At 48.6% G+C, this 20,162-nt stretch overlaps 1 protein-coding gene across 8 annotated transcripts; it reads right to left on the reverse strand.

The window, feature by feature from the left end:
• Window positions 1-924: 924 nt before the first annotated feature.
• On the reverse strand, window positions 925-19,030 carry MDC1 (mediator of DNA damage checkpoint 1). 8 transcript variants are annotated; one of them, XM_030928962.1, is made up of 16 exons: window positions 18,799-18,934; window positions 15,710-15,848; window positions 14,699-14,851; window positions 14,471-14,600; window positions 14,309-14,384; window positions 12,540-14,017; window positions 12,328-12,387; window positions 12,073-12,165; window positions 7,721-8,512; window positions 7,539-7,609; window positions 4,089-6,563; window positions 3,886-4,005; window positions 3,572-3,754; window positions 3,220-3,345; window positions 3,021-3,131; window positions 925-1,253 (listed from the first exon to the last, which is right to left on the reverse strand). In XM_030928962.1, the coding sequence occupies exons 3-16, from the start codon at window positions 14,699-14,701 to the stop codon at window positions 1,092-1,094; spliced, it is 5,880 nt and encodes a 1,959-aa protein (XP_030784822.1). In that variant the 5' UTR covers window positions 14,702-14,851; window positions 15,710-15,848; window positions 18,799-18,934; the 3' UTR covers window positions 925-1,091. The 8 variants fall into 8 exon arrangements, 7 of the variants coding, with proteins under 7 accessions (XP_030784822.1, XP_030784821.1, XP_030784823.1 ...); XR_004056850.1 differs by lacking the exon at window positions 18,799-18,934 and adding an exon at window positions 18,960-19,030 and having other exon boundaries at window positions 3,886-3,983; window positions 14,471-14,851; XM_030928961.1 differs by lacking the exon at window positions 18,799-18,934 and adding an exon at window positions 18,960-19,029 and having other exon boundaries at window positions 12,073-12,162; window positions 14,471-14,851.
• Between the last annotated feature and the right edge of the window lie 1,132 nt (window positions 19,031-20,162).

Here is a 20,162-nt window from a genome sequence, read left to right on the forward strand (position 1 = left end):
AAACCCTTAAGAAATGTTACATAATTTGCCCTAAATAGAAGATAATGATGAATTAAATACAAGTCCGTGACTTTTTTTTTTTAAAGTTTGTGTCTTGAGACCTAGACATTTTAAAAAACTACACTACACCGTAAGGCACAGAGTGAATATTTATTTATCACAGAGGTCAAGCCTAAGCTCTAATTTTATAAATCCTGGAAAAGCAGGCCAGAAAAGTACCGAGACTTGCCCAAAGTCAAAGCTAAAGATGCTTCCAGAGGCCAGGAGAGAAGAAAATGTTTTAGTAGCACTCCATAACTGGACCCTCAAATCTACTCACTCCAAGCATCCCTTCAAGTTCTTGACTCCAAAGAATCTCAGTAAGAAAACAATAGAGGGGCCGGGCGCGGTGGCTCAAGCCTGTAATCCCAGCACTTTGGGAGGCCGAGACGGGCGGATCACGAGGTCAGGAGATCGAGACCATCCTGGCTAATACGGTGAAACCCCGTCTCTACTAAAAAATACAAAAAACTAGCCGGGCGACGAGGCGGGCGCCTGTAGTCCCAGCTACTCGGGAGGCTGAGGCAGGAGAATGGCGTGAACCCAGGAGGCGGAGCTTGCAGTGAGCTGAGAGCCGGCCACTGCACTCCAGCCTGGGCGGCAGAGCAAGACTCCGTCTCAAAAAAAAAAAAAAAAGAAAACAATAGAGATGGTTTCCAAATAGGAGGTAGGACACCATGAGTGGTATTGAGCAGTAACTACAACACTCTAGCTAAAGATACCTGCCACTTATGACATCTGAGCATGAAACTAATTTTAAAATGGCCATTTAGTATATACATGTAAGAAATCTTGTATCCCCTAAATCTATACAAATAAAAACTACAAATACAAAATAAAATGGCCATAAAAACGAAACAACAAAACAAAAGCAACAACCACCTGTGGCTTCCAAACGCCTTATCTTTTCATTTATTCATAAAGATTTCTGGTCCCACACATGTTCCAGGACAAGTTGTATCAATATACCCCAATCCTTTCTAACGCCCTGAGTTCTTTCTTCCAAATATCTTCTAATTCGTGGTCTGGGAGGGAAAAGGGTAGCGGAGTTCTCAGGTAGATGACAAAGGGGAAAGGACAAAGGCCTCTGGCTTGGCTTCCTGCTTCAGCACTCCAGTCAGCAGGAACTCAGGTGAGAGGAGGGGCAGCCCAACACGCAGTGGAACAGAGCAACGAGGGAAGTCCTGAGGGCATGTGATCACAACTCTCTGAGGCTAGGGAAGACAGAGCAAACACAAAATCAGGGGTGAAAAAGAATCCTAGAAATGGGTTCAGGACCCACTAACCAGTCTTAGCATCACTAAAATAATACCTCCTAATATGAAGCCAAGTGAAGCACACCACATACTGTCTATGAAATACTCTTGCTAGGCCAGGCACAGTGGCTCACGCCTGTAATCCCACCACTTTGGGAGGCCGAGGCGGGCAGATCATGAGGTCAGGAGATTGAGACCATCCTGGCTAACACAGTGAAACCCTGTCTCTATTAAAAACACAAAAAAAGGCCGGGCGCGGTGGCTCAAGCCTGTAATCCCAGCACTTTGGGAGGCCGAGACAGGCGGATCACGAGGTCAGGAGATCGAGACCATCCTGGCTAACACGGTGAAACCCCGTCTCTACTAAAAAAATACAAAAAATTAGCCGGGCGAGATGGCGGGCGCCTGTAGTCCCAGCTACTCGGGAGGCTGAGGCGAGAGAATGGCGTAAACCCGGGAAGCGGAGCTTGCAGTGAGCTGAGATCCGGCCACTGCACTCCAGCCCGGGCGACAGAGCAAGACTCCGTCTCAAAAAAAAAAAAAAAAAAAAAAAACACAAAAAAATTAGCCGGGCGTGGTGGCGGGCGCCTGTAGTCCCAGTTACTCAGGAGGCTGAGGCAGGAGAATGGTGTGAACCCGGGAGGTGGAGCTTGCAGTGAGCTGAGATTGCGCCACTGTACTCTAGCTTGGGCGACAGAGCAAGACTCCATCTCAAAAAAAAAAAAAAAAAAAAAAATTAGCTGGGTGTGGTGGCGTGCACCTGTAGTCCCAGCTATTCGGGAGGCTGAGGCAGGAGAATGGTGTGAACCCGGGAGGCAGAGACTGTAGTGAGCCAAGATTACTCCACTGTACTCCAGCCTGGCGACAGAGCAAGACTCTGTCTCAAAAAAAAAAAAAAAGAAAAAAAGAAAGATGCTAGAAAGATGAACCTGAATTTATTCAAGCTTTTACAATTATCTGCAGTTTCCAGGAAATATGGAATACAGAGGAACAAGATAAATGATGCAACAAGGAGGCAAACCCAAAATTCCAGACTGAGGAACATTCTAAAGGACAAGTGACCTAGTTTCTGCAGGAAATTGATGGCATAAAAATAGCTGGGTGGGTTAAGGGATGCTGTAAAGAGAATTAAGAGGATAATAGGTGTGGCAGTATGTGGACCTTATTTGAATCCTGATTTGAACAACTGTATAGAGAGATTTTTCAGTCAATGGGAGAAATTTTATTAATGGAGTGTGAGCAAATGACCAATAAACTACTGTTAATTTTGTTTAGGATCAATAATGGCATTGTGATTATGAAACAAAATGCACATATTTCTTAGAGATGTATATTTAAGTATGTAGGAAGAAATAATATAATATTGGCAGTTTGCTTTAAAATACTTCAGCAAAGGAAGAGAAAGGAAAAAAGGAAAGAATAAAGAAAAATAAAAAGAAATAAAATACTTCAGCAAAGCAAATCAAAGGAAAAAAGGGATAGATGTAGCAAAAGTAGCATAATCTAAATTAAGCTGCTGAATCTCGGTGATTGTTATATGGGGGTATCAGCAGATCTGTTCCCTCATTCCTATCCCTTTCTATACCATAGGTCTTTCCCCACCCTCTCACTTCTCTATATTCCTTTCTGTACCTCCATTTTTTTTCCCCTCCAACCTTTGCCATTCCAGCCACCTCTTTAACTGCCACTGCCACCTCACCCAGACCCAGAACATCCTAAACATACCTTATAGGACCGAGGCATGCTGGGTAGGTATGTGCCTCCACAGCAGGTAATGATCTCTCCCATCTGAGGTGGTGGTGGCTGGACTCCAGGGGTCACATAGATCTCATAGCCCTAAGAGAAAGAAATGGTGGAGACGGTATTGTAGGTTGGGAAGCACTGGAGGGAGGGCTGAAGCACGGGTCAAAAGATAGCCTCTCACCTCCAGCAGCCTTCGCTCCCGAGCCCGACTCAGTGCGTCTTGAAGGCTAAAGCCAAAGTTCTTCTCTTGCTCAGGGTCAGTCACCACATATTCATCCGGGGGTAAGAAGCAACCGGCCTTGCCGGACTAAGGACAGCAGCAGTCAACATGAAAGCTCAGCCCAGCCCCTCACCCAGTTCTGCTGCCTAGCATTTAGAGAGAGCTCAGAAAATGTCTTTTAAATCAATTCAGGCTTCTGGCTCACTAATGCGCCTGTCTTCCTGTAACGCCTCTTCCCTTCCACAACTTTCTAGGGTACTACGTGAGCAGTCTTGCCACTATATCGGTCTGTCATCATCCCTTGGCCTCTCACCTGATGCAGCCAGTCCAGGGAGAGAATGGGGATTCCCCGCCCCAGGGCACACAGGAACTTGACTGTTCGGCGGATGCGATCAGTGACCAGGTGGGAAGCCTCTGCCGCTGAACCAGCCAGACTTCCCCCAAGTGCCAGCACGGCCCGCTCTCCCCGAGCATCCACCACTCCTGTGAAGAGCACCTGTGGAAGGGTTGACCTGAGGTGGTCACAGCAACCCACACCATCAGCACCCATCTCTACAATCCTCTAGGTCTGCTTGCATCCTCCCCTCATCTCTGTCTCCCACAAAGTCCCATGCCCTTGTCTCTTACTTTGGGGGCTGTTGATTCTTGGTTAAGTTTGGTCCGTCGGAGGCTGCGATTAGGTATTCTGTTGGGCTCCTCCTCTGCCTGGTCTCTCTTTCTCTTGCCTGGTTTTGGAGTCATGACATCCTGAGATTGAGAAAAATCTTGGTGGGAGTTTCAGAGCCCCGAAGCCATTTTTCCCAGCTTTGTGGTCCTAGCCCTCTCCTCACCTCTTCCTTCCCTGGCTTCTCCACAGTATCTTCTTCCTCTTCCTTGATAATCAGTGTCTTCTGGGAGACTTCCCCTCTTTGGGGCTGTTTTTGATGTGGTGAATCCATGATAGCTAAAGACCTCTTGCGGCTTTGAGAGGCCTTAGGCTGGAGCTCTGGGGTGAACCTAGATCTACCTGTTGGTTCCACCTTTTGGATCTGGGAGGCATGAGTTGGTGTATCAAGAAGCTGGGGAGAGGTAGGCTCAGGAATGGCTGTAAGGGATTCACCTGCTCTCACTGCTCCCCATCTTTGGTTCCTTGAGGGCCGGGATTTAGGTTCCAGGGGTGCAGAGCAAGGCTTATGGTCAATGGGAGCTGTGAGGGAGCCAGGATTCCCAGTGGCTCTCTGCCTCTTGATGCAACTGGCTTGAGGAATAGGCTCAGGGGAAATAGGCTGGTCTGTGGTGACAGGAGATTGGAATTCAGGGGTAGTAGGAATTAGCATAGCACTTACTGTGGAAGACCTCAGTGTTTTGCTCTGACCACCCTGAGGTATGGCCTCAGGGGTGACAGGCTGGTCTGTGGGGGTAAAAGGCTCAAGATCAGAGGCTGCTGGTTCAACTGATTCAGGAGTCTTGACAGAGGACCTATTTGTCCTTCCCCTAGTGGCCCTAGATGTGGGCTTGGGGGTGACAGGCTGGTCTGTGGAGGTGGTAGGATGGGGCTCAGGGGCTGTGGGGACAGCTGGCTCAGGGGTCTTGACAGAGGACCTATTTGTCCTGCCCCTAGTGGCCCGAGATGTGGGCTCAGGGGTGACAAGCTGGCTTCTGGAGGTGGAAGGGTAAAGCTCAGGGGCTATAGGGACAATTAATTCAGGAGTCTTGACAGATGACCTATTTGTCCTGCCCCTAGTGGCCCGAGATGTGGGCTTGGGGGTGACAGGCTGGTCTGTGGAGGTGGTAGGATGGGGCTCAGGCGCTGTGGGCACAACTGTTTCAGGGGTCTTGACAGAAGACCTATTTTTTCTTCCCCTAGTGGTCCGAGATGTGGGCTCAGAGGTGACAGGCTGGTCTGTGGAGGTGGAAGCCTGGAGCTCAGGGGCTGTGGGCACAACTGTTTCAAGAGTCTTGACAGAGGATCTATCTGTTCTTCCCCTAGTAGCCTGAGATGTAGGCTCGGGGGTAATAGGCTGGTGTGTGGAGGTGGAAGGCTGGAGCTCAGGGGCTGTGGAGACAACTGGTTCAGGGGTCTTGACGGAGGACCTATTTGTCCTGCCCCTGGTGGCCTGAGATGTGCACTTGGGAGTGACTGGCTGGTGTGTGGAGGTGGAAGGCTGGAGCTCAGGGGCTGTGGGGAGAACTGTTTCAGGGCTCTTGACAGAGGACCTATTTGTCCTACCCCTGGTGGCCTGAGATGTGGGCTCAGGAGTGATAGGTTGGTCTGTGGAGGTGGAAGGCTGGAGCTTAGGGGCTGTGGCCACAACTGTTTCAGGGGTCTTGACAGAGGATCTATTTTTTCTTCCCCTAGTAGCCTGATATGTGGGCTCAGAGGTGACAGGCTGCTCTGTGGAGGTGGAAGGTGGGAGCTCAGGGGCTATAAGGACAGTTGATTCAGGGGTCTTGACAGAGGACCTATTTGTCCTGCTCCTAGTGGTCCGAGATATGGGCTTGGGGGTGACAGGTTGGTCTGTGGAGGTGGAAGGCTGGAGCTCAAGGGCTGTGGGCACAACTGTTTCAGGGGTCTTGACAGAGGATCTATTTTTTCTTCTCCTAGTAGCCTGAGATGTGGGCTCAGAGGCGACAGGCTGGTCTGTGGAGGTGGAAGGCTGGAGCTCAGGGACTGTGGGGACAACTGGTTTAGGAGTCTTGACAGAGGACCTATTTGTCCTGCTCCTAGTGGTCTGAGATGTGGGCTTGGGGGTGACAGGTTGGTCTGTGGAGGTGGAAGGGTGGAGCTCAAGGGCTGTGGGCACAACTGTTTCACGGGTCTTGACAGAGGATCTATTTTTTCTTCTCCTAGTAGCCTGAGATGTGGGCTCAGAGGCGACAGGCTGGTCTGTGGAGGTGGAAGGCTGGAGCTCAGTGACTGTGGGCACAACTGGTTCAGGGGTCTTGACAGAGGACCTATTTGTCCTGCTCCTAGTGGCCTGAGATGTGGGCTTGGGGGTGACTGGCTGGGCTGTGGAGGTGGAAGGGTGGGGCTCAGGGGCAGCAGAGGTAGCTGGAAAGGGTGTCATCCTAGAGGACTTCCGAGTTATGATTTTAGGCTTTGGGTGGAAAGGCTCCAGCTCTGAGGACAAGGGAGTCTCTGGAGCTTCCTGACTCCTATCCTGCTCGGTCTTACGAATGGTTGGCTCGATAGAAGGTGAAAGGGGAGGAAGAAGGGGCTGAGGTGCAAGATGTTTCTGGCTCTGAGAGTTAAGGGGCTTTTGGGGTGGGGCTGAGGCTTCAGGCACTGTAGGAGGCAGACAAGCATCTGGAGATTCCTGATCGCCCTAGGGAGAAACAGAAGCAAGTGAGGGGGAGGAGGTGGAGAAAAGTGATAGAACTTGGATACTGTTCTTGATACTTGTTTATGGTTAGACAGGCTTACTGGATTTCGCCCAGGCGTGGTGGCTCACAGCTATAATCCCAGCACCTTGGGAGGCCAAGGCGGGTGGATCACGAGGTCAGGAGTTCAAGACCAGCCTGGCCAACATAGTGAAACCCCATCTCTACTAAAAATACAAAAAAAATTAGCCGGGTGTGTTGGCAGGTGCCTGTAGTCCCAGCTACTTGGGAGGCTGAGGCAGGAGAATCACTTGAACCTGGGAGGCAGAGATTGTAGTGAGCCAAGATCGCGCCACTGCACTCCAGCCTGGGTGACAGAGTGAGCCTCTATCTCAAAAAAACACACAATAATTAGCTGGGCGTGGTGACACGCACATGTAGTCCCAGCTACTTGGGAGGCTGCAGCAGGAGAATCGCTTGAACCTGGGAGACGGAGGTTGCAGTGAGCCAAGATCACGCCACTGCACACTCCAGTCAGGGTGACAGAGACTCTGTCTCAAAAAAGAACAAAAACAAAACAAAAAATATGCTCACTGGATTTCCCTTTCTGTCTATGATCTCTCCTCCATTAGAATGGGATATACCTGGGAAGCTACCTTTTCCCCATGGACCTGTCTCCATAATGCTACTATAGTGTTCTCCACACATGGATGATGGTAATGAAAAGAATGGCTGGGGCAAAGAAAGAAGAAACACGAAGGGTCTTTCTTTTGAGTCAGGTAGGAGGTATAACTTGGGAAACAGATATGGAAAACAATGGGTGCCAAGGATAAGGGAATAGAAGCCAATCAAGGAGTGATAAAAATGGAAGAAAACTGAATAATGAGAAAGGAATAGATTAAAGTGAGGCTAGGTGAAGGAGTGTTGGAGAGGATATAGAGATGACTTGTGGAGTAGGAGGCAGAAAAAGCAGCTCTCACCCTGGAAGCTTTCTCAGCAGCTCTGATCCTAGAAGCCTTCTCAGTGGGTGGCATCTTACAATTCAGGAGGCCTAGACAGAAAATAAACACAAAGGTGGCTGAGTTCCAAGCAGCTGGTTGCCCAGGGGTTGATTATTATGAGGCCTGTGCATCACCTTGAGTTCCCCTCTGCCTTCACTTACCTTTCTGATGCCTCCTGGGGCTCACTGGGGATCCCCTTCCACCTGACTGGCTCCCAGAAGGTACGGGGGCTGAGGTAGGTCCCGGAAGGTCCCCCGCCCCCACCCCAGGCTCTGGTGTTGGGCTGGAGGCCTGCCCTTTCTGGTCCTGGCTTCCTCCCTCTGGCTCCCCTCTCTGTGCGTCTCTCTCCAGGATCACTTTGGGCACCTTCTCTTCTAACTCAGCGGGCTCACACTCTCTGTCTGCTACTGGTCTCTCTACTTCTCTCTCAAATGCTTTGCTTGGAATGGTCTGCTTCTGTACTTGTTTCTCTTGTATTTCCTCGGATGTCTCAATTTCTACCTTCAAACTCTCCCTATCTCTTTCAGGACTTGCACTTTCCCCATTTTTGTCAGATTCTTGTCTCTGGGTGTCTCTAGCTAACAATTGTTTTTGTTCTGTGTCCTGTATCCCCCTGGTTAATTGTTCCTCTCCTGTCACATCTGTCTGTCTTTCCGGTAGCAGTTTCTCAGTTTCTCTCTCCAGTGGCCCTCTCTCAGGGCCCACCCTCTCTGCTGTTTCTTTTGGTATAACCATGCCTTTATCCACAGTCTGCCTCCCTCTGCCTTGAATCCCCATTGGCTCTGTGTGAACTGGGCTCTCTGGATGTTGGTCTCCTGGTATTGCCCTAGGTGGAGACAGGCAAGGTCCATAGGCCTCAAGGTGGGTGTCAAAAGGCTGGGTCTCAGAGTCCTCAGACTCTCTCAGACAGAATGGCTGTGTAGCCAGGACCTCCCATGGTTCATCTAGGGTACCTGGAAGGGAGGAAGGAAGAGAGAGAGAGGGGGAGAGAGAGAGAAGAAGGAGAGGAGGAGGGAAAGGGAAGTACAGGTTGACATAATAAATATGATGAGAAAGGATTTAGATAAACTCATAAATAATAAATCTGAACAGGTTATTAAAGGAAAGCTGGGAATAAGAGTGGTAGTTATAACATTTAACGTTTGTCTCAAAAAGGTCATAGCCTTGGGTGGGCATGGTGGCTCAGACATGTAATCCCAGCACTTTGGGAGGCCAAGACATGAGGATTGCTTGAGGTCAGGAGTTTGAGACTAGCCTGGACAACAGGCAAAACCCCATCTCTACAAAAAATACAAAAAAATTAGCCAGGTGTGGGGGCAGGGACCTGTAGTCCTGTAGTCTCAGCTACCCAGGAGGTTGAGGTGGAAGAACTATTTGAACCCCAGAAGTCAAGACTGTAGTGAGCTGCGATCATACCACTGCACTTCAGCCTGAGTGACAGAGACCCTGTCTCAAAAAAATTAAAAAAAAATTAAAAGGCCGGGCGCGGTGGCTCAAGCCTGTAATCCCAGCACTTTGGGAGGCCGAGACGGGCGGATAACGAGGTCAGGAGATCGAGACCATCCTGGCTAACACGGTGAAACCCCGTCTCTACTAAAAATACAAAAAAAACTAGCCGGGCGAAGTGGCGGGCGCCTGTAGTCCCAGCTACTCGGGAGGCTGAGGCAGGAGAATGGCGTAAACCCGGGAGGCGGAGCTTGCAGTGAGCTGAGATCCGGCCACTGCACTCCAGCCCCGGCGACAGAGTGAGACTCTGCCTCAAAAAAAAAAATAAAATAAAATAAAATAAAAAATATCATAGCCTAATAAGAGAGTTCCCTGAATAGTCTCTCTTTTTTTCTTTTTGAGACACAGTCTCAGTCTGTCACCCAGGCTGGAGTGCAGTGGCATGATGTTGGCTCACTGTAACTTCCAACTGCTGGGCTCAGGAGATCCTCTCACCTCAGCCTCCTGAGTAGCTGGGACTATAGCATGTGCCAATGCGCCCGGCTAATTTTTTGTATTTGTTGTAGATATGGGGTTTGGTCTTGAACTCTTGGACTCAAGTGATCCGCCCATCCTAGCCTCCCAAAGTGCTGGGATTACCGGTGTGAGCCACCATGCTTGGCTGGAATTTCCTACTTTTTAAAGGCTGAATAGTATTCCACTGTGTATATATACCATATTTTGTTTTTCATCGACACATAATAATAGTACATATTTATGGGGTACCTGTGCTATTTTGACTCATGCATACAGTGTACAATGATAAAACCAAGATAATTGGGATATCCACTATCTCAAACATTTACCATTTTTTTGTATTGGAAACATATCAAATCTCTTCTGGCTATTTTGAAATATACAATAAATTATTAACTATAGTAACCCTACTGTGGAACTGAATACTAGAACTTATTCATTCAATCTTGACTGTATTTTTGTATCCATTAACCAACCTCTTTATGCGTCCTGTCCCTCTACCCTTCCCAGCCTTTGGTAACCATCATTCTACTCTCTACTTCCATGAGATCCATGTTTTTAGCTGCCACATGAGTGAGCATGCAATATTTGTCTTTCTGTGCCGACTTATTTCACTTAACATAATGTCCTCAGGGTTCATCCATGTTGCTGCAGATGACAGGATTTCATTCTCTTTTGTGGCTGAATACTGTTCCATTGTGTATATACACACATTTTCTTTTTTAGATTGAGTCTTGCTCTGTTGCCCAGTTTGGAGTGCAGTGGTGTGATCTCAGCTCACTGCAATCTCTGTGTCTTAGGCTCCAGCAATCCTCCCATCTCAGCTTCCCAAGTAGCTAAGACTACAAGTGCATGCCACCATGCCCAGCTAATTTTTGTATTTTGAGCCACCGCACCCAGCCTATATACACATTTTCTTTTTTTTATTTGAGACGAAGTCTCACTCTGTCACCCACATTGGAGTGCAGTGGCGTGATCTTGGCTCACTGCAACCTCTGCCTCCGGGGTTCAAATGAATTTCGTGCTTCAGCCTCCTGAGTAGCTGAGACTACAGGCACCCGCCACCATGCCCAGCTAATTTTTGTATTTTTAGTAGAGACAGGGTTTCACCATGTTGGCCAGGCTGGTCTCAAACTCCTGACCTCATGTGATCCGCCCACTTCGGCCTCCCGAAGTGCTGAGATCACAGGCATTAGGCACTGTGCCCGGCCTACGTTTTCTTTTCTTTCTATTGTTTTTGAGACAGAGTTTCACTCTTGTTGCCCAGGCTGGAGTGTGATGGCACAATCTCAGCTCACCACAACCTCTGCCTCCCAGGTTCAAGGGATTCTCCTGACTCAGCCTCCTGAGTAGCTGGGATTACAGGCATGTGCCACCACACCCAGCTAATTTTGTTTTTTTAGTAAAGACGGGGTTTCTCCATGTTGGTCAGGCTGTTCTCGAACTCCCAACCTCAGGTGATCTGCCTGCCTTGGCCTCCCAAAGTGCTGGGATTAGAGGCGTGAGCCACTGTGCCCGACCCCAGCCTACATTTTCTTTATCCATTCATCCGTTGATGGACATTTAGTTTGGTTGCATATCTTGCCTATTGTGAATAGTGATGCAATAATGTGCTTTCTTTAAGAGACATTGGGCCGGGCGCGGTGGCTCAAGCCTGTAATCCCAGCACTTTGGGAGGCCGAGACGGGCGGATCATGAGGTCAGGAGATCGAGACCATCCTGGCTAACACAGTGAAACCCCGTCTCTACTAAAAAATACAAAAAACTAGCCGGGCGAGGTGGCGGCGCCTGTAGTCCCAGCTACCGGGGAGGCTGAGACAGGAGAATGGCGTGAACCCGGGAGGCGGAGCTTGCAGTGAGCTGAGATCCGGCCACTGCACTCCAGCCTGGGCGACAGAGCGAGACTCCGTCTCAAAAAAAAAAAAAAAAAAGAGACATTGGGGGTGGGGGTTGAGCGAAAGGCTATTGCCCAGGCTGGGCTCAAGTGAACTTCCCATCCTGGCCTCCCATGTAGCTGGGACTACAGGTGCTCACTACTATGCTGGGCTAATTTTTTCATTTTTGTGGAGACCAGGTCTCTCTCTGTTGCCCAGGCCAGTCCCTAAATATTTTCAGTCTGCAGCTGGTTGAATTCACGGACGCAAACTCGCATATACAGAGGGTTGATTGTGATCAGAGTATGAAAGAAACATGTAGGAAGGCAAATCAAGAAAGAATGCAGGCCGGGCGCAGTGGCTCATGCCTGCAATCCTAGCATTTTGGGAGGCTGAGGCAGGTGGATCACTTGAGGTCAGGAGTTCGAGACCAGCCTGGCCAACATGGTGAAACCCTGTCTCTACTAAAAATACAAAAACATTAGCCAAGCATGGTGACAGGCGGCTGTAATACCAGCTACTTGGGAAGCTGAAGGAAGAGAAACCGCCTGGGAGGTGGAGGTTACAGTGAGCCGAGACGGCGCCACTGCACTCCAGCCTGAGCGACAAAGGGAAAAAAAAAAGAGAATGCAAAATTGGGGGCACAGAGGAGGTAAGGAGGTAAGAGTTTCTTGTACCTGTTGTCTGGAAGCTGCAATGGGAAGGGCCAAGTTCTTGGGGTGGAGTCAACATGAAGGCCTGGGTAGGTTCATCCTCCATGCTCTGGACTGCTGTATAGGAAAAGATGACCTAAGTACATCTCCTCCATACTACTGCAGGGTCTGATTCCTGGTCTCCTACCCTACCCACACTAGCTTTTACCCTTCAAGGACCACCAGTCTAATCTCCCAGCTCCCACTGGTACAGGATTCAAATAACATAGAAGTCCTCACCTTCCAAGCCCTGATTCTCCAGAAAGCATTGGGTAGCTTGTAGGTCCGGATCTTCAGAATCTGGTAGGGGAGGAATATTAGATAATTAAAAAAAAAAAAAAAATCATACCTGACACTAAACTCCTTAAATAATCTCTACCTTTCTCTCCCCAACCCCAGCTGTTAGAACCCTGGTTTATTTCAGAGGTCAAGGAAGGAAGGCCAGCACTTACCATCACAGTTGTCTTCAGAGTCCTTGGTCCTACCCACATGTTGTTTTCTCTCCCTTTCTCTGGGGACCTGGGCTCCCTCTCTCTGTGGCTGGGTGGATTCCCCTGGAATGTCTGTGTCCACCACATCTGTGAGGTTCTCTCTTGAGGTAGGGAGGTCCTGCTCCACTTGTGCCACAGGTGACCCACCCTGGGCCCCCACCTCATAAGCTCTCTCCTGCTTAAGACAAGCTGCAGTCCACTCTGCCCCAGTATCCCCTTCTGCTGGAAGCTGGCTCCTTCTTACATCTGCAACTGCTGAGGCTGCTAAGGAGGTGCCCTCCTCCGCATCTGTTTCACAGTCCCCATGCGGAGGCCAGGCTTCCTCTAGAGATACCACAGGCAGCTTTGCTGGTCCCCCGTCTGCTTTCACATCTGTTTGATTTGTCCCCTCCATAGACACCTGATGCTTCTTCATATGTACAATGGCTGACCCTGGCGGGACTTCCTCCTCTACTTTTGTGTTGATGTCCACTGTGATGGAGGCTTGGCTTCTTTCCAGGTGGATCCCAGGTGAGCTCTTATCTGCTTCCACACTGTCATCACTGTCCCCAAAAGGAGGCTGGTCCTTTTCTGAATGTGCTCTAACAAGGGCTCTAATCTTTGTGTGACCCTTGGGGACGGTTTCTGTATTTTCCACTGGGAGCTCTTCCTCCTCCACATCTGTGTCACTGTCTCTCCCAGTGGTGGTTTGGCTTCGCTGGAGAAGGACCACATGGTGGGCCATGTCCTCTTCTGCATCTCTGTTCCATACAGCAGGCTGGCTCTCTTTCAGACGTGCCAAAGTCAGCGCTGCTGAGACTTCTTCCTCATCATCTGTATCGCTGTTGATAACCATGGAAGCTTGGCTTTTCTCCAGAGGGACAGCCTGTGGGGCCTTGCCTTCCTCCACATCTGTATCACTATCAGCCTGGCTCTCCTGCAGATGGGACAGGCCTGGTGCTCCAGGACCCCCTGTACCAACTCCATGAAAGATCTTCCTCTTCTTCATAGGAACGACAACTGGGGTTGCTGGAATCCCCTCTTCTTCCGCATCGGTGTCGCTGTCGATGAAGCCAAAAGGCTGAGCCTTTTCCAAATGGACCTCAGCTGGCCTTCCAGGAGGCCTGCTGTCATCATCCACATCTGTGTCACTATCCTCTCCAGGAGGTTGGCTCCTCTCCAGAATTATCCCAGCTAGAACTACCCCATTCCCTGCACCCCTCTTGACTTTTGTGTCATTGTCCCTCTCCTTCACTGAAGGCTGATCCTTTTCAAGCTGGATTTCAGTTACAACTTCAGCTTCAGACTGCTCTGCCTCTATAGTGGCACCTCTTCTGGCAGCTGAGGAGGCCTCCTCTGTGGCTGATTGCTGACCTTCTTCCGCATCTGTGTCACTGTTCAAATTGAAGGCAAAAGGCGGCCCAGGGCCACCCAGGACAGGGGAATGCCCCTCTTCATCACTGTGAAGGGAAGAAAAGAGAGTCGATAGAATTTAGTTCCCTGGAAGGGATACCCCAACTCAACTGTGAGCTCCTTGAGGGGAGACACAAGATAGTATTTCTTCTTCTGTTTCCAATTTGTTTTCCACTTGGCACATCAGAGGTGCTCCATAAACATTCAGCTGAGTGAATGAATATGTATGGTTCCCCAGCCCCAACTCTCAGGATAATCATCTCTTTTAGAGATTGATCCTCCAGCCCCTGGTTCTTCCTCGTTTTGAAGACTCAGGTGTCTGACTCTTTGGCACTCACCTCTCTGGAACTATCATTGCCACGGGGGAAGATGTGGTCCTTGATTTTTTTACCACACGCCTTTCAGAAAGAAAATCTGTCAAGAACAGAAAAAGAATAAGTTGACAATTGTACACTCATTATTCCTGTCTCCTTGTTCGCCCTGCAAACATACAAACTTACCTACTTCCTCCTCTGAGTCCTCAGCTAACAGAAGCCTCTGGGGTTGAGTTCCTCCCTGTACCCTGGGTGTCTCTTCTACAGTCAGAGGGCCCCGGGAGACAAAGGGCAGAGAGACATCCAGGCGATGGTACTGGCAGAGCAAGTCAGCAAAGAGAATCAATTCCTGGTCCCTCAGACGGTGACTCACCCCAGGGCTCAAAACCTTAGGAGGTCTCAGGATTTGAGTACCATTAAGGCTCCCACAGTCTCGGAGGATAGGTGCCTTGTCCCAGGCTAGGATTTCAATCTCTGCATGTTGTTTGGAGATAGATGGAAAGGGCAGGGCCACAGAGCAGTCAGGCATTCGGCCTACCACATTCTTCCCGAGGTGTAGTGGGAAATCTAAGAATTAGAGAGGCAGGTAAGTTCCAGGGTCAGAGTCCTGGCCTGTCATTAGGAAAAAGTGCCTATTAGGTACTCTACTACTCACTCAAGGCCTCCGTATGCATTAGAAAAATAGAAGGCCCTAGGACATCTAGGCACTGAAAAAGTATATGTGATACCCCATCCATCCACAATGGATTTTTTTTTACTGTTATAAAATATACATAACACAAAATGTATCACCTTAATAATTTTAAGTGTACAGTTTAGTGGCATTAAGTGCATTCACATTGTTGTGCAATCATCACTACCATCTATCTCCAGAGCACACAATTGGATTTTATTTGATTTATTATTTTTTTTGAGACAGGGTCTCATTCTGTCACCCAGGCTGGAATACAGTGGCATGATCATAGATCATTGCAATCTTGAACTCCTGGGTTCAAGCGATCATCCTGGCTCAGCCTCCCAAGTAGGTGGGACTACAGATGTGCAATGAACCACCACACCTGGCTAATTTTAAAATTTTTTTGTAGAGACACGGTCTTGCTATGCTACCCAGGCTGGTCTCTAACTCCTAGTCTCAAGTGATCGTTCCGCCTTAGCCTCTCAAAGCACTGGAAATACAGGTGTGAGTCACTGCACCAAACTTCATTTCAATCTCTTAATCTTCTCTTATCAAAGTAAAATCACTTCTAGTGAGTCCAGGGCAGTAGCCTACAACAATCAACTCAATCGGCCCCATCTCTTCCATTCATAAAAAAAGAAAAATTCACATCTTGTTGAAACATACATAAGCTTCTTGCAACCCTCCAAATACCTTCCCACAAAAATAAAAGACCTATATCAATACTTGAGCATCCAATACCCTCTGACCTTTTTCTGGTCCATGGGCACCACTAAAGATATGTAGCCGCCCTACTGGCTCCACATTACACCTCAAGGATTCACTGGATTGCTCTGTCTCCTCCTCTTCTTCAATATCCCAGTCAATAGCCTGGGTGTCCTCCATGATCTGGGAAGGATACACATTATCAATTATCCTCATTATTGGTTCACACAAACAACATCAGAGTTATCAGACTGAAAACTGGGGGGTAAACTGGATCATTATGAATGTTGATGCTTCTCTTTCCACCAATCTTTCTGTTGTTAACCTTCTGAAGCACTTAAAACATTTTTTTTGAGAGAGAGTCTCGTTCTGTTCCCCAGGCTGGAGTGCAGTGGTAAGATCTTGGGCCCACTGCAACCTCTGCCTCCCGGGTTCAAGCAATTCTCTCACTTCAGCCTCCTGAATAGCTGGGATTACAGGCACCTGCCATCACGCCTGGCTAATTTTTATATTTTTAGTAGAGATGGAGTTTCACCATGTTGGCTAGGTTTCATCTTGAACTCCTGACCGCAAGTGATTCCCCTGCCTTGGTCCACCAAAGTGATGGGATTACAGGTGTGAGCCACTGGGTCTGGCCCTTAAAACACAGTTTGACCATGATGCAGAGCAAGAAATATTGTAGGCCAGGTGTGGTGACTCACGCCTGTAATCCCAACACTTTGCTAGGCTGAGAAAGGCAGATCACTTGAGGTCAGGAGTTTGAGACCAGCGTGACCAACATGGAGAAACTCCGTCTCTACTAAAAATACAAAAATTAACTGGGCATGGTGGCTCATGCCTGTAATCCCAGTTACTTGGGAGGCTGAGGCAGAAGAATCGCTTGAACCCAGGATGTGGAGGTTGCGGTGAGCCGAGATCATACCATTGCACTCCAGCCTGGGCAACAAGAGTGAAACTCCATCTCAGAAAAAAAAAAAAAAGTAATATTGTAATGTCCCAAGTACACAAATAGGTAAAACGTGTGCTTGTTTATAGAAACAAGTTTTGAGAAAGAGACAATGTTTATCCTTACTATGTACAATATACTGATATTTTTCATTCTATTTTTTTCTGTTCTACATATTTTAAATGCTGATTTGTAACCTACTAAATTGATTTCACTATCCACTACTGGATTGCAACCCACAATTTGAAAAATGCTATTTTGCTAACACATGCCAAGCATGTGTTGGGCATTGTCTTATGGTCAGGCATAGTAAACATATGAGGCAGGCATTTAGGAAACTAATACCAAACATATATTCAATAGTTTGCTCAGGATGTCCCAGCAGGTTAAGTGAACAAGAATAAATGTGCTTCTGGCTGCAAAACCCATGCTTCTTTTTGTCTTTCTCCTTTTTTTTTTTTTTTTGAGACGGAGTCTTGCTCTGTCTCCCAGGCTGAAGTGCAGTAGCACAATCTTGGCTCTCTGCAACCTCTGTCTCCTGGGTTCAAGCCATTCTCCTGCCTCAGCCTCCCAAGTAGCTGGGACTACAGGCACGAGCTGCCACGCCCAGCTAATTTTTTTATTTTTAGAAGAGACGGGGTTTTGCCATATTGGCCAGGGTGGACTCGAACCCTTGACCTCAGGTGATCCGCCCACCTTGGCCTCCCAAAGTGCTGGGATTACAAGCGTGAGCCACTGTTCCCGGTTGTTTTTCTTTCTTTTTTAGCCCACGCTTTTTATACTTTACCAGACCACCTCAATATGATCAGATGCAACTGCAAAAAATGATAACAAAAGATGACATATATAGAGGCTTCCTATGTGTCAAGTACTGTTCTAATTACTTTATATTGACTCTAACTCATTTAATCTTCACAAGAACCTTGTAAAGTAGGTATTATTATCTTCCATTTCTTCAGATAAAGAAACTGCAACATAGCTGGGTTAAGATTTTCAGATCTCCTTGAAACATATATAAGCGTATATAACGTTAAGATTTGCCTCAAATCACCCAGATAATGTCTCTCCTCTAAAATCTTCTGATGGTTTTTCGTGCACACAGAATAAAATCTAAACTCCTTAGCAAGACTCTCCATGATCTGAAATTCACATCTTGTAATGCCTGCCCCTCACCTGCAAAAGCCTATGGTTCAGCCAGACTTTTTCCCCAGTCTTCGAACACACTGTTCTTGTCCCCTCAAATCTTCATGCCTTAGACCAATTCCTTGGCTTTTTCCCACCTAGTTTTCTGGTCCAACTTCTACCTATCCTTTAAGATTCAGTTCAAATGTCACTTTTTTTTTTTTGAGACGGAATCTCACTTTGTCATCCAAGCTGGAGTGCAGTGGTGCTATCTTGGCTCACTGTAACCTCTGCCTCCCGGGTTCAAGCGATTCTCCTGCCTCAGCCTCCGGAGCAGCTGGGATTACAGGCGCCCACCACCACGCCTGGCTAATTTTTGTATTTTTAGTAGAGACGGGGTTTCACCATGGTCTTGAGCTCTGACCTCAGGTGATCCGCCCACCTTGGCCTCCCAAAGTGTTGGGATTACAGGCGGGATCCACCGCGCCCGGCCTCAAATGTCACTTTCTCAGCAAACCTTTTCCTGGTGTCTTCCCTGCTTTCTGGTGTTCCTGGTGTATCCTGCCTGTTCCACAGTGGTCAATGGACTTGTGCTTACCCTAAGATATCTCGCTACACTGTAACCATTACTTTCCATTTCTGCCTTCACATCCACTTCCAGGACTGGATTAGGGGAACTGTGTCTTTCCCCTGGGGTCCATCTTATTCATTCAATGGTTATGGTATACCTAGTGCTGTTTGAAGTATTCGGCATACATCTGTGAACCAAACAAGAAATCAACCCTGCCCTCGGGAAGGCTCATCACCGAGCCTACTGATGAAGGAACAAATGAGATGAAAAGAAAATAGCATAAATGGAATTCACCTGAAAATATGCCACTCTAAAGGGAAACTGTTGACAGGTAGGGAAAGTAGGATGCCCCATGGACAAAGAGTCAACTCTGTCTTTATGACAGGCCATCTCAGCGGGTGCCCACCACGCTTGGCTCCAATTCAAAGAGCCACCATCTTTGGTCCCCACCTCAGTGGGTTCCCTTGTGGCCCAACGTCTCCGTGTCTTCATACCTAAACTCGGAGCGGGGCGCCAGGTAAGGATGAGTATTATGGTCCGAGAAGCGAACTTCCAAGTCACCTCCGCCCAGTCGCACCCAAGACATGCCCCTCCCACCTTCTGGGGGAACCAAGATGGCTCCCGGGGAGCCGTGGACGAGGCCCCTAGAACTCACCTACTTTGAGTCTCCGCGCGCGCCACCAGTAACGGTCGCGACCCGGGTGGAGCGAGTGCGTGTGCTGAAAAAGACCCGATTTGCTGATTGGCTGCTGCCGCTGTCTTTCACAGCTGCAGCCAGTCGAGCAGAGGCACACCCAAATCCCCGCCCCTCCTCCCCGCCCCCTTACAGCTCAAATGGGAGGTGTCTCCCAGGCTGCTGAGATCAGTTAATAAGACGGTAATTGAAGGCCGCCGTGCGCCAACAAAATAATGCACGTCGATTGGGCAGCTCCAAGGGACAACCCACTACCGCTTGCCCGCCCACCACCCACTTCCCGCGCAGATTTCCAAAACGCGACCAGAGAGTCTGGCGCCAGCTGCCGGCGATGGATAGAGGGGCTCTGCCATAGACGTCCGACGTGTCCGGTACGGCCAGAGCGCCTTTCCTCAGTCCTCCCAGACATGGTGTCCGCTGACTCATGAGAAATGAAAGTGGGTTGGAGGTTGCAGTCGTGGCTGGGGGCTGCAGTTTGGAGAACAGCCCGTAGGCGTGGCATTTCACTCCTTGTTGCAGTGGAATTTCATTTCCTTTTGATTTGGTTTGTAGTAGAAGTCGTATCATTTCTTCCCGGGAATACATCTCTGACGGACATTTTGAGGTCATTTTCATAAATCCAAGATCCTAAAGATCTGTAGTCGAACAGAGAAAACTGGCTTGCACTCTGTCTTAAAGCCTGTCCCCACCTTTCGAGGGGCGAGGGAAGGATGATAAAATCATTTATTTTTATTTTTTAATTAATTAATTAATTAATTTTGAAATGGAGTTTCGCTCTTGTTGCCTAGGCTGGAGTGCAGTAGCGCGATCTCGACTCACAGCAACCTCTGCCTCCCGGGTTCAAGCGATTCTCCCTGTCTCAGCCTCTCAAATAGCTGGGATTACAGGCATGCGCCACCACACCCGGCTAATTTATATTTTTAGTAGAGACCGGGTTTCTCCATTTGGTCAGGCTGGTCTTGAACTCCTGACCTCAGGTAATCTGCCCGCCTCGGCCTCTCAAAGTGGTGGGATTACAGGCGAAAGCCACCGCGACCGGCCATTTATTTGTCCTTTTTTGAGACGGAGTTTCGCTCTTGTTGCCCAGGCTGGAGTGCAATGGCGCGATCTCGGCTCACCGCAACCTCCACCTTCGGGGTTCAAGGAATTCTCCTGTCTCAGCCT

Source organism: Rhinopithecus roxellana, chromosome 4 (genome assembly GCF_007565055.1).
Source record: "Rhinopithecus roxellana isolate Shanxi Qingling chromosome 4, ASM756505v1, whole genome shotgun sequence".
Lineage (NCBI taxonomy): Eukaryota > Metazoa > Chordata > Mammalia > Primates > Cercopithecidae > Rhinopithecus > Rhinopithecus roxellana.

Bases quoted from the DNA above. Each gene is read 5' to 3' on its own strand.
- MDC1 (XM_010368216.2), bottom strand. From the start codon at position 15,845: ATGGAGGACACCCAGGCTATTGACTGGGATATTGAAGAAGAGGAGGAG. The intron at 12,166-12,327 runs GTGAGGACTTCT...TTTCCTATACAG, and splicing joins GGAGAATCAGGGCTTGGAAG to CAGTCCAGAGCATGGAGGAT. The intron at 3,132-3,219 runs GTGAGAGGCTAT...TCTTTCTCTTAG, and splicing joins GGGAGCGAAGGCTGCTGGAG to GGCTATGAGATCTATGTGAC.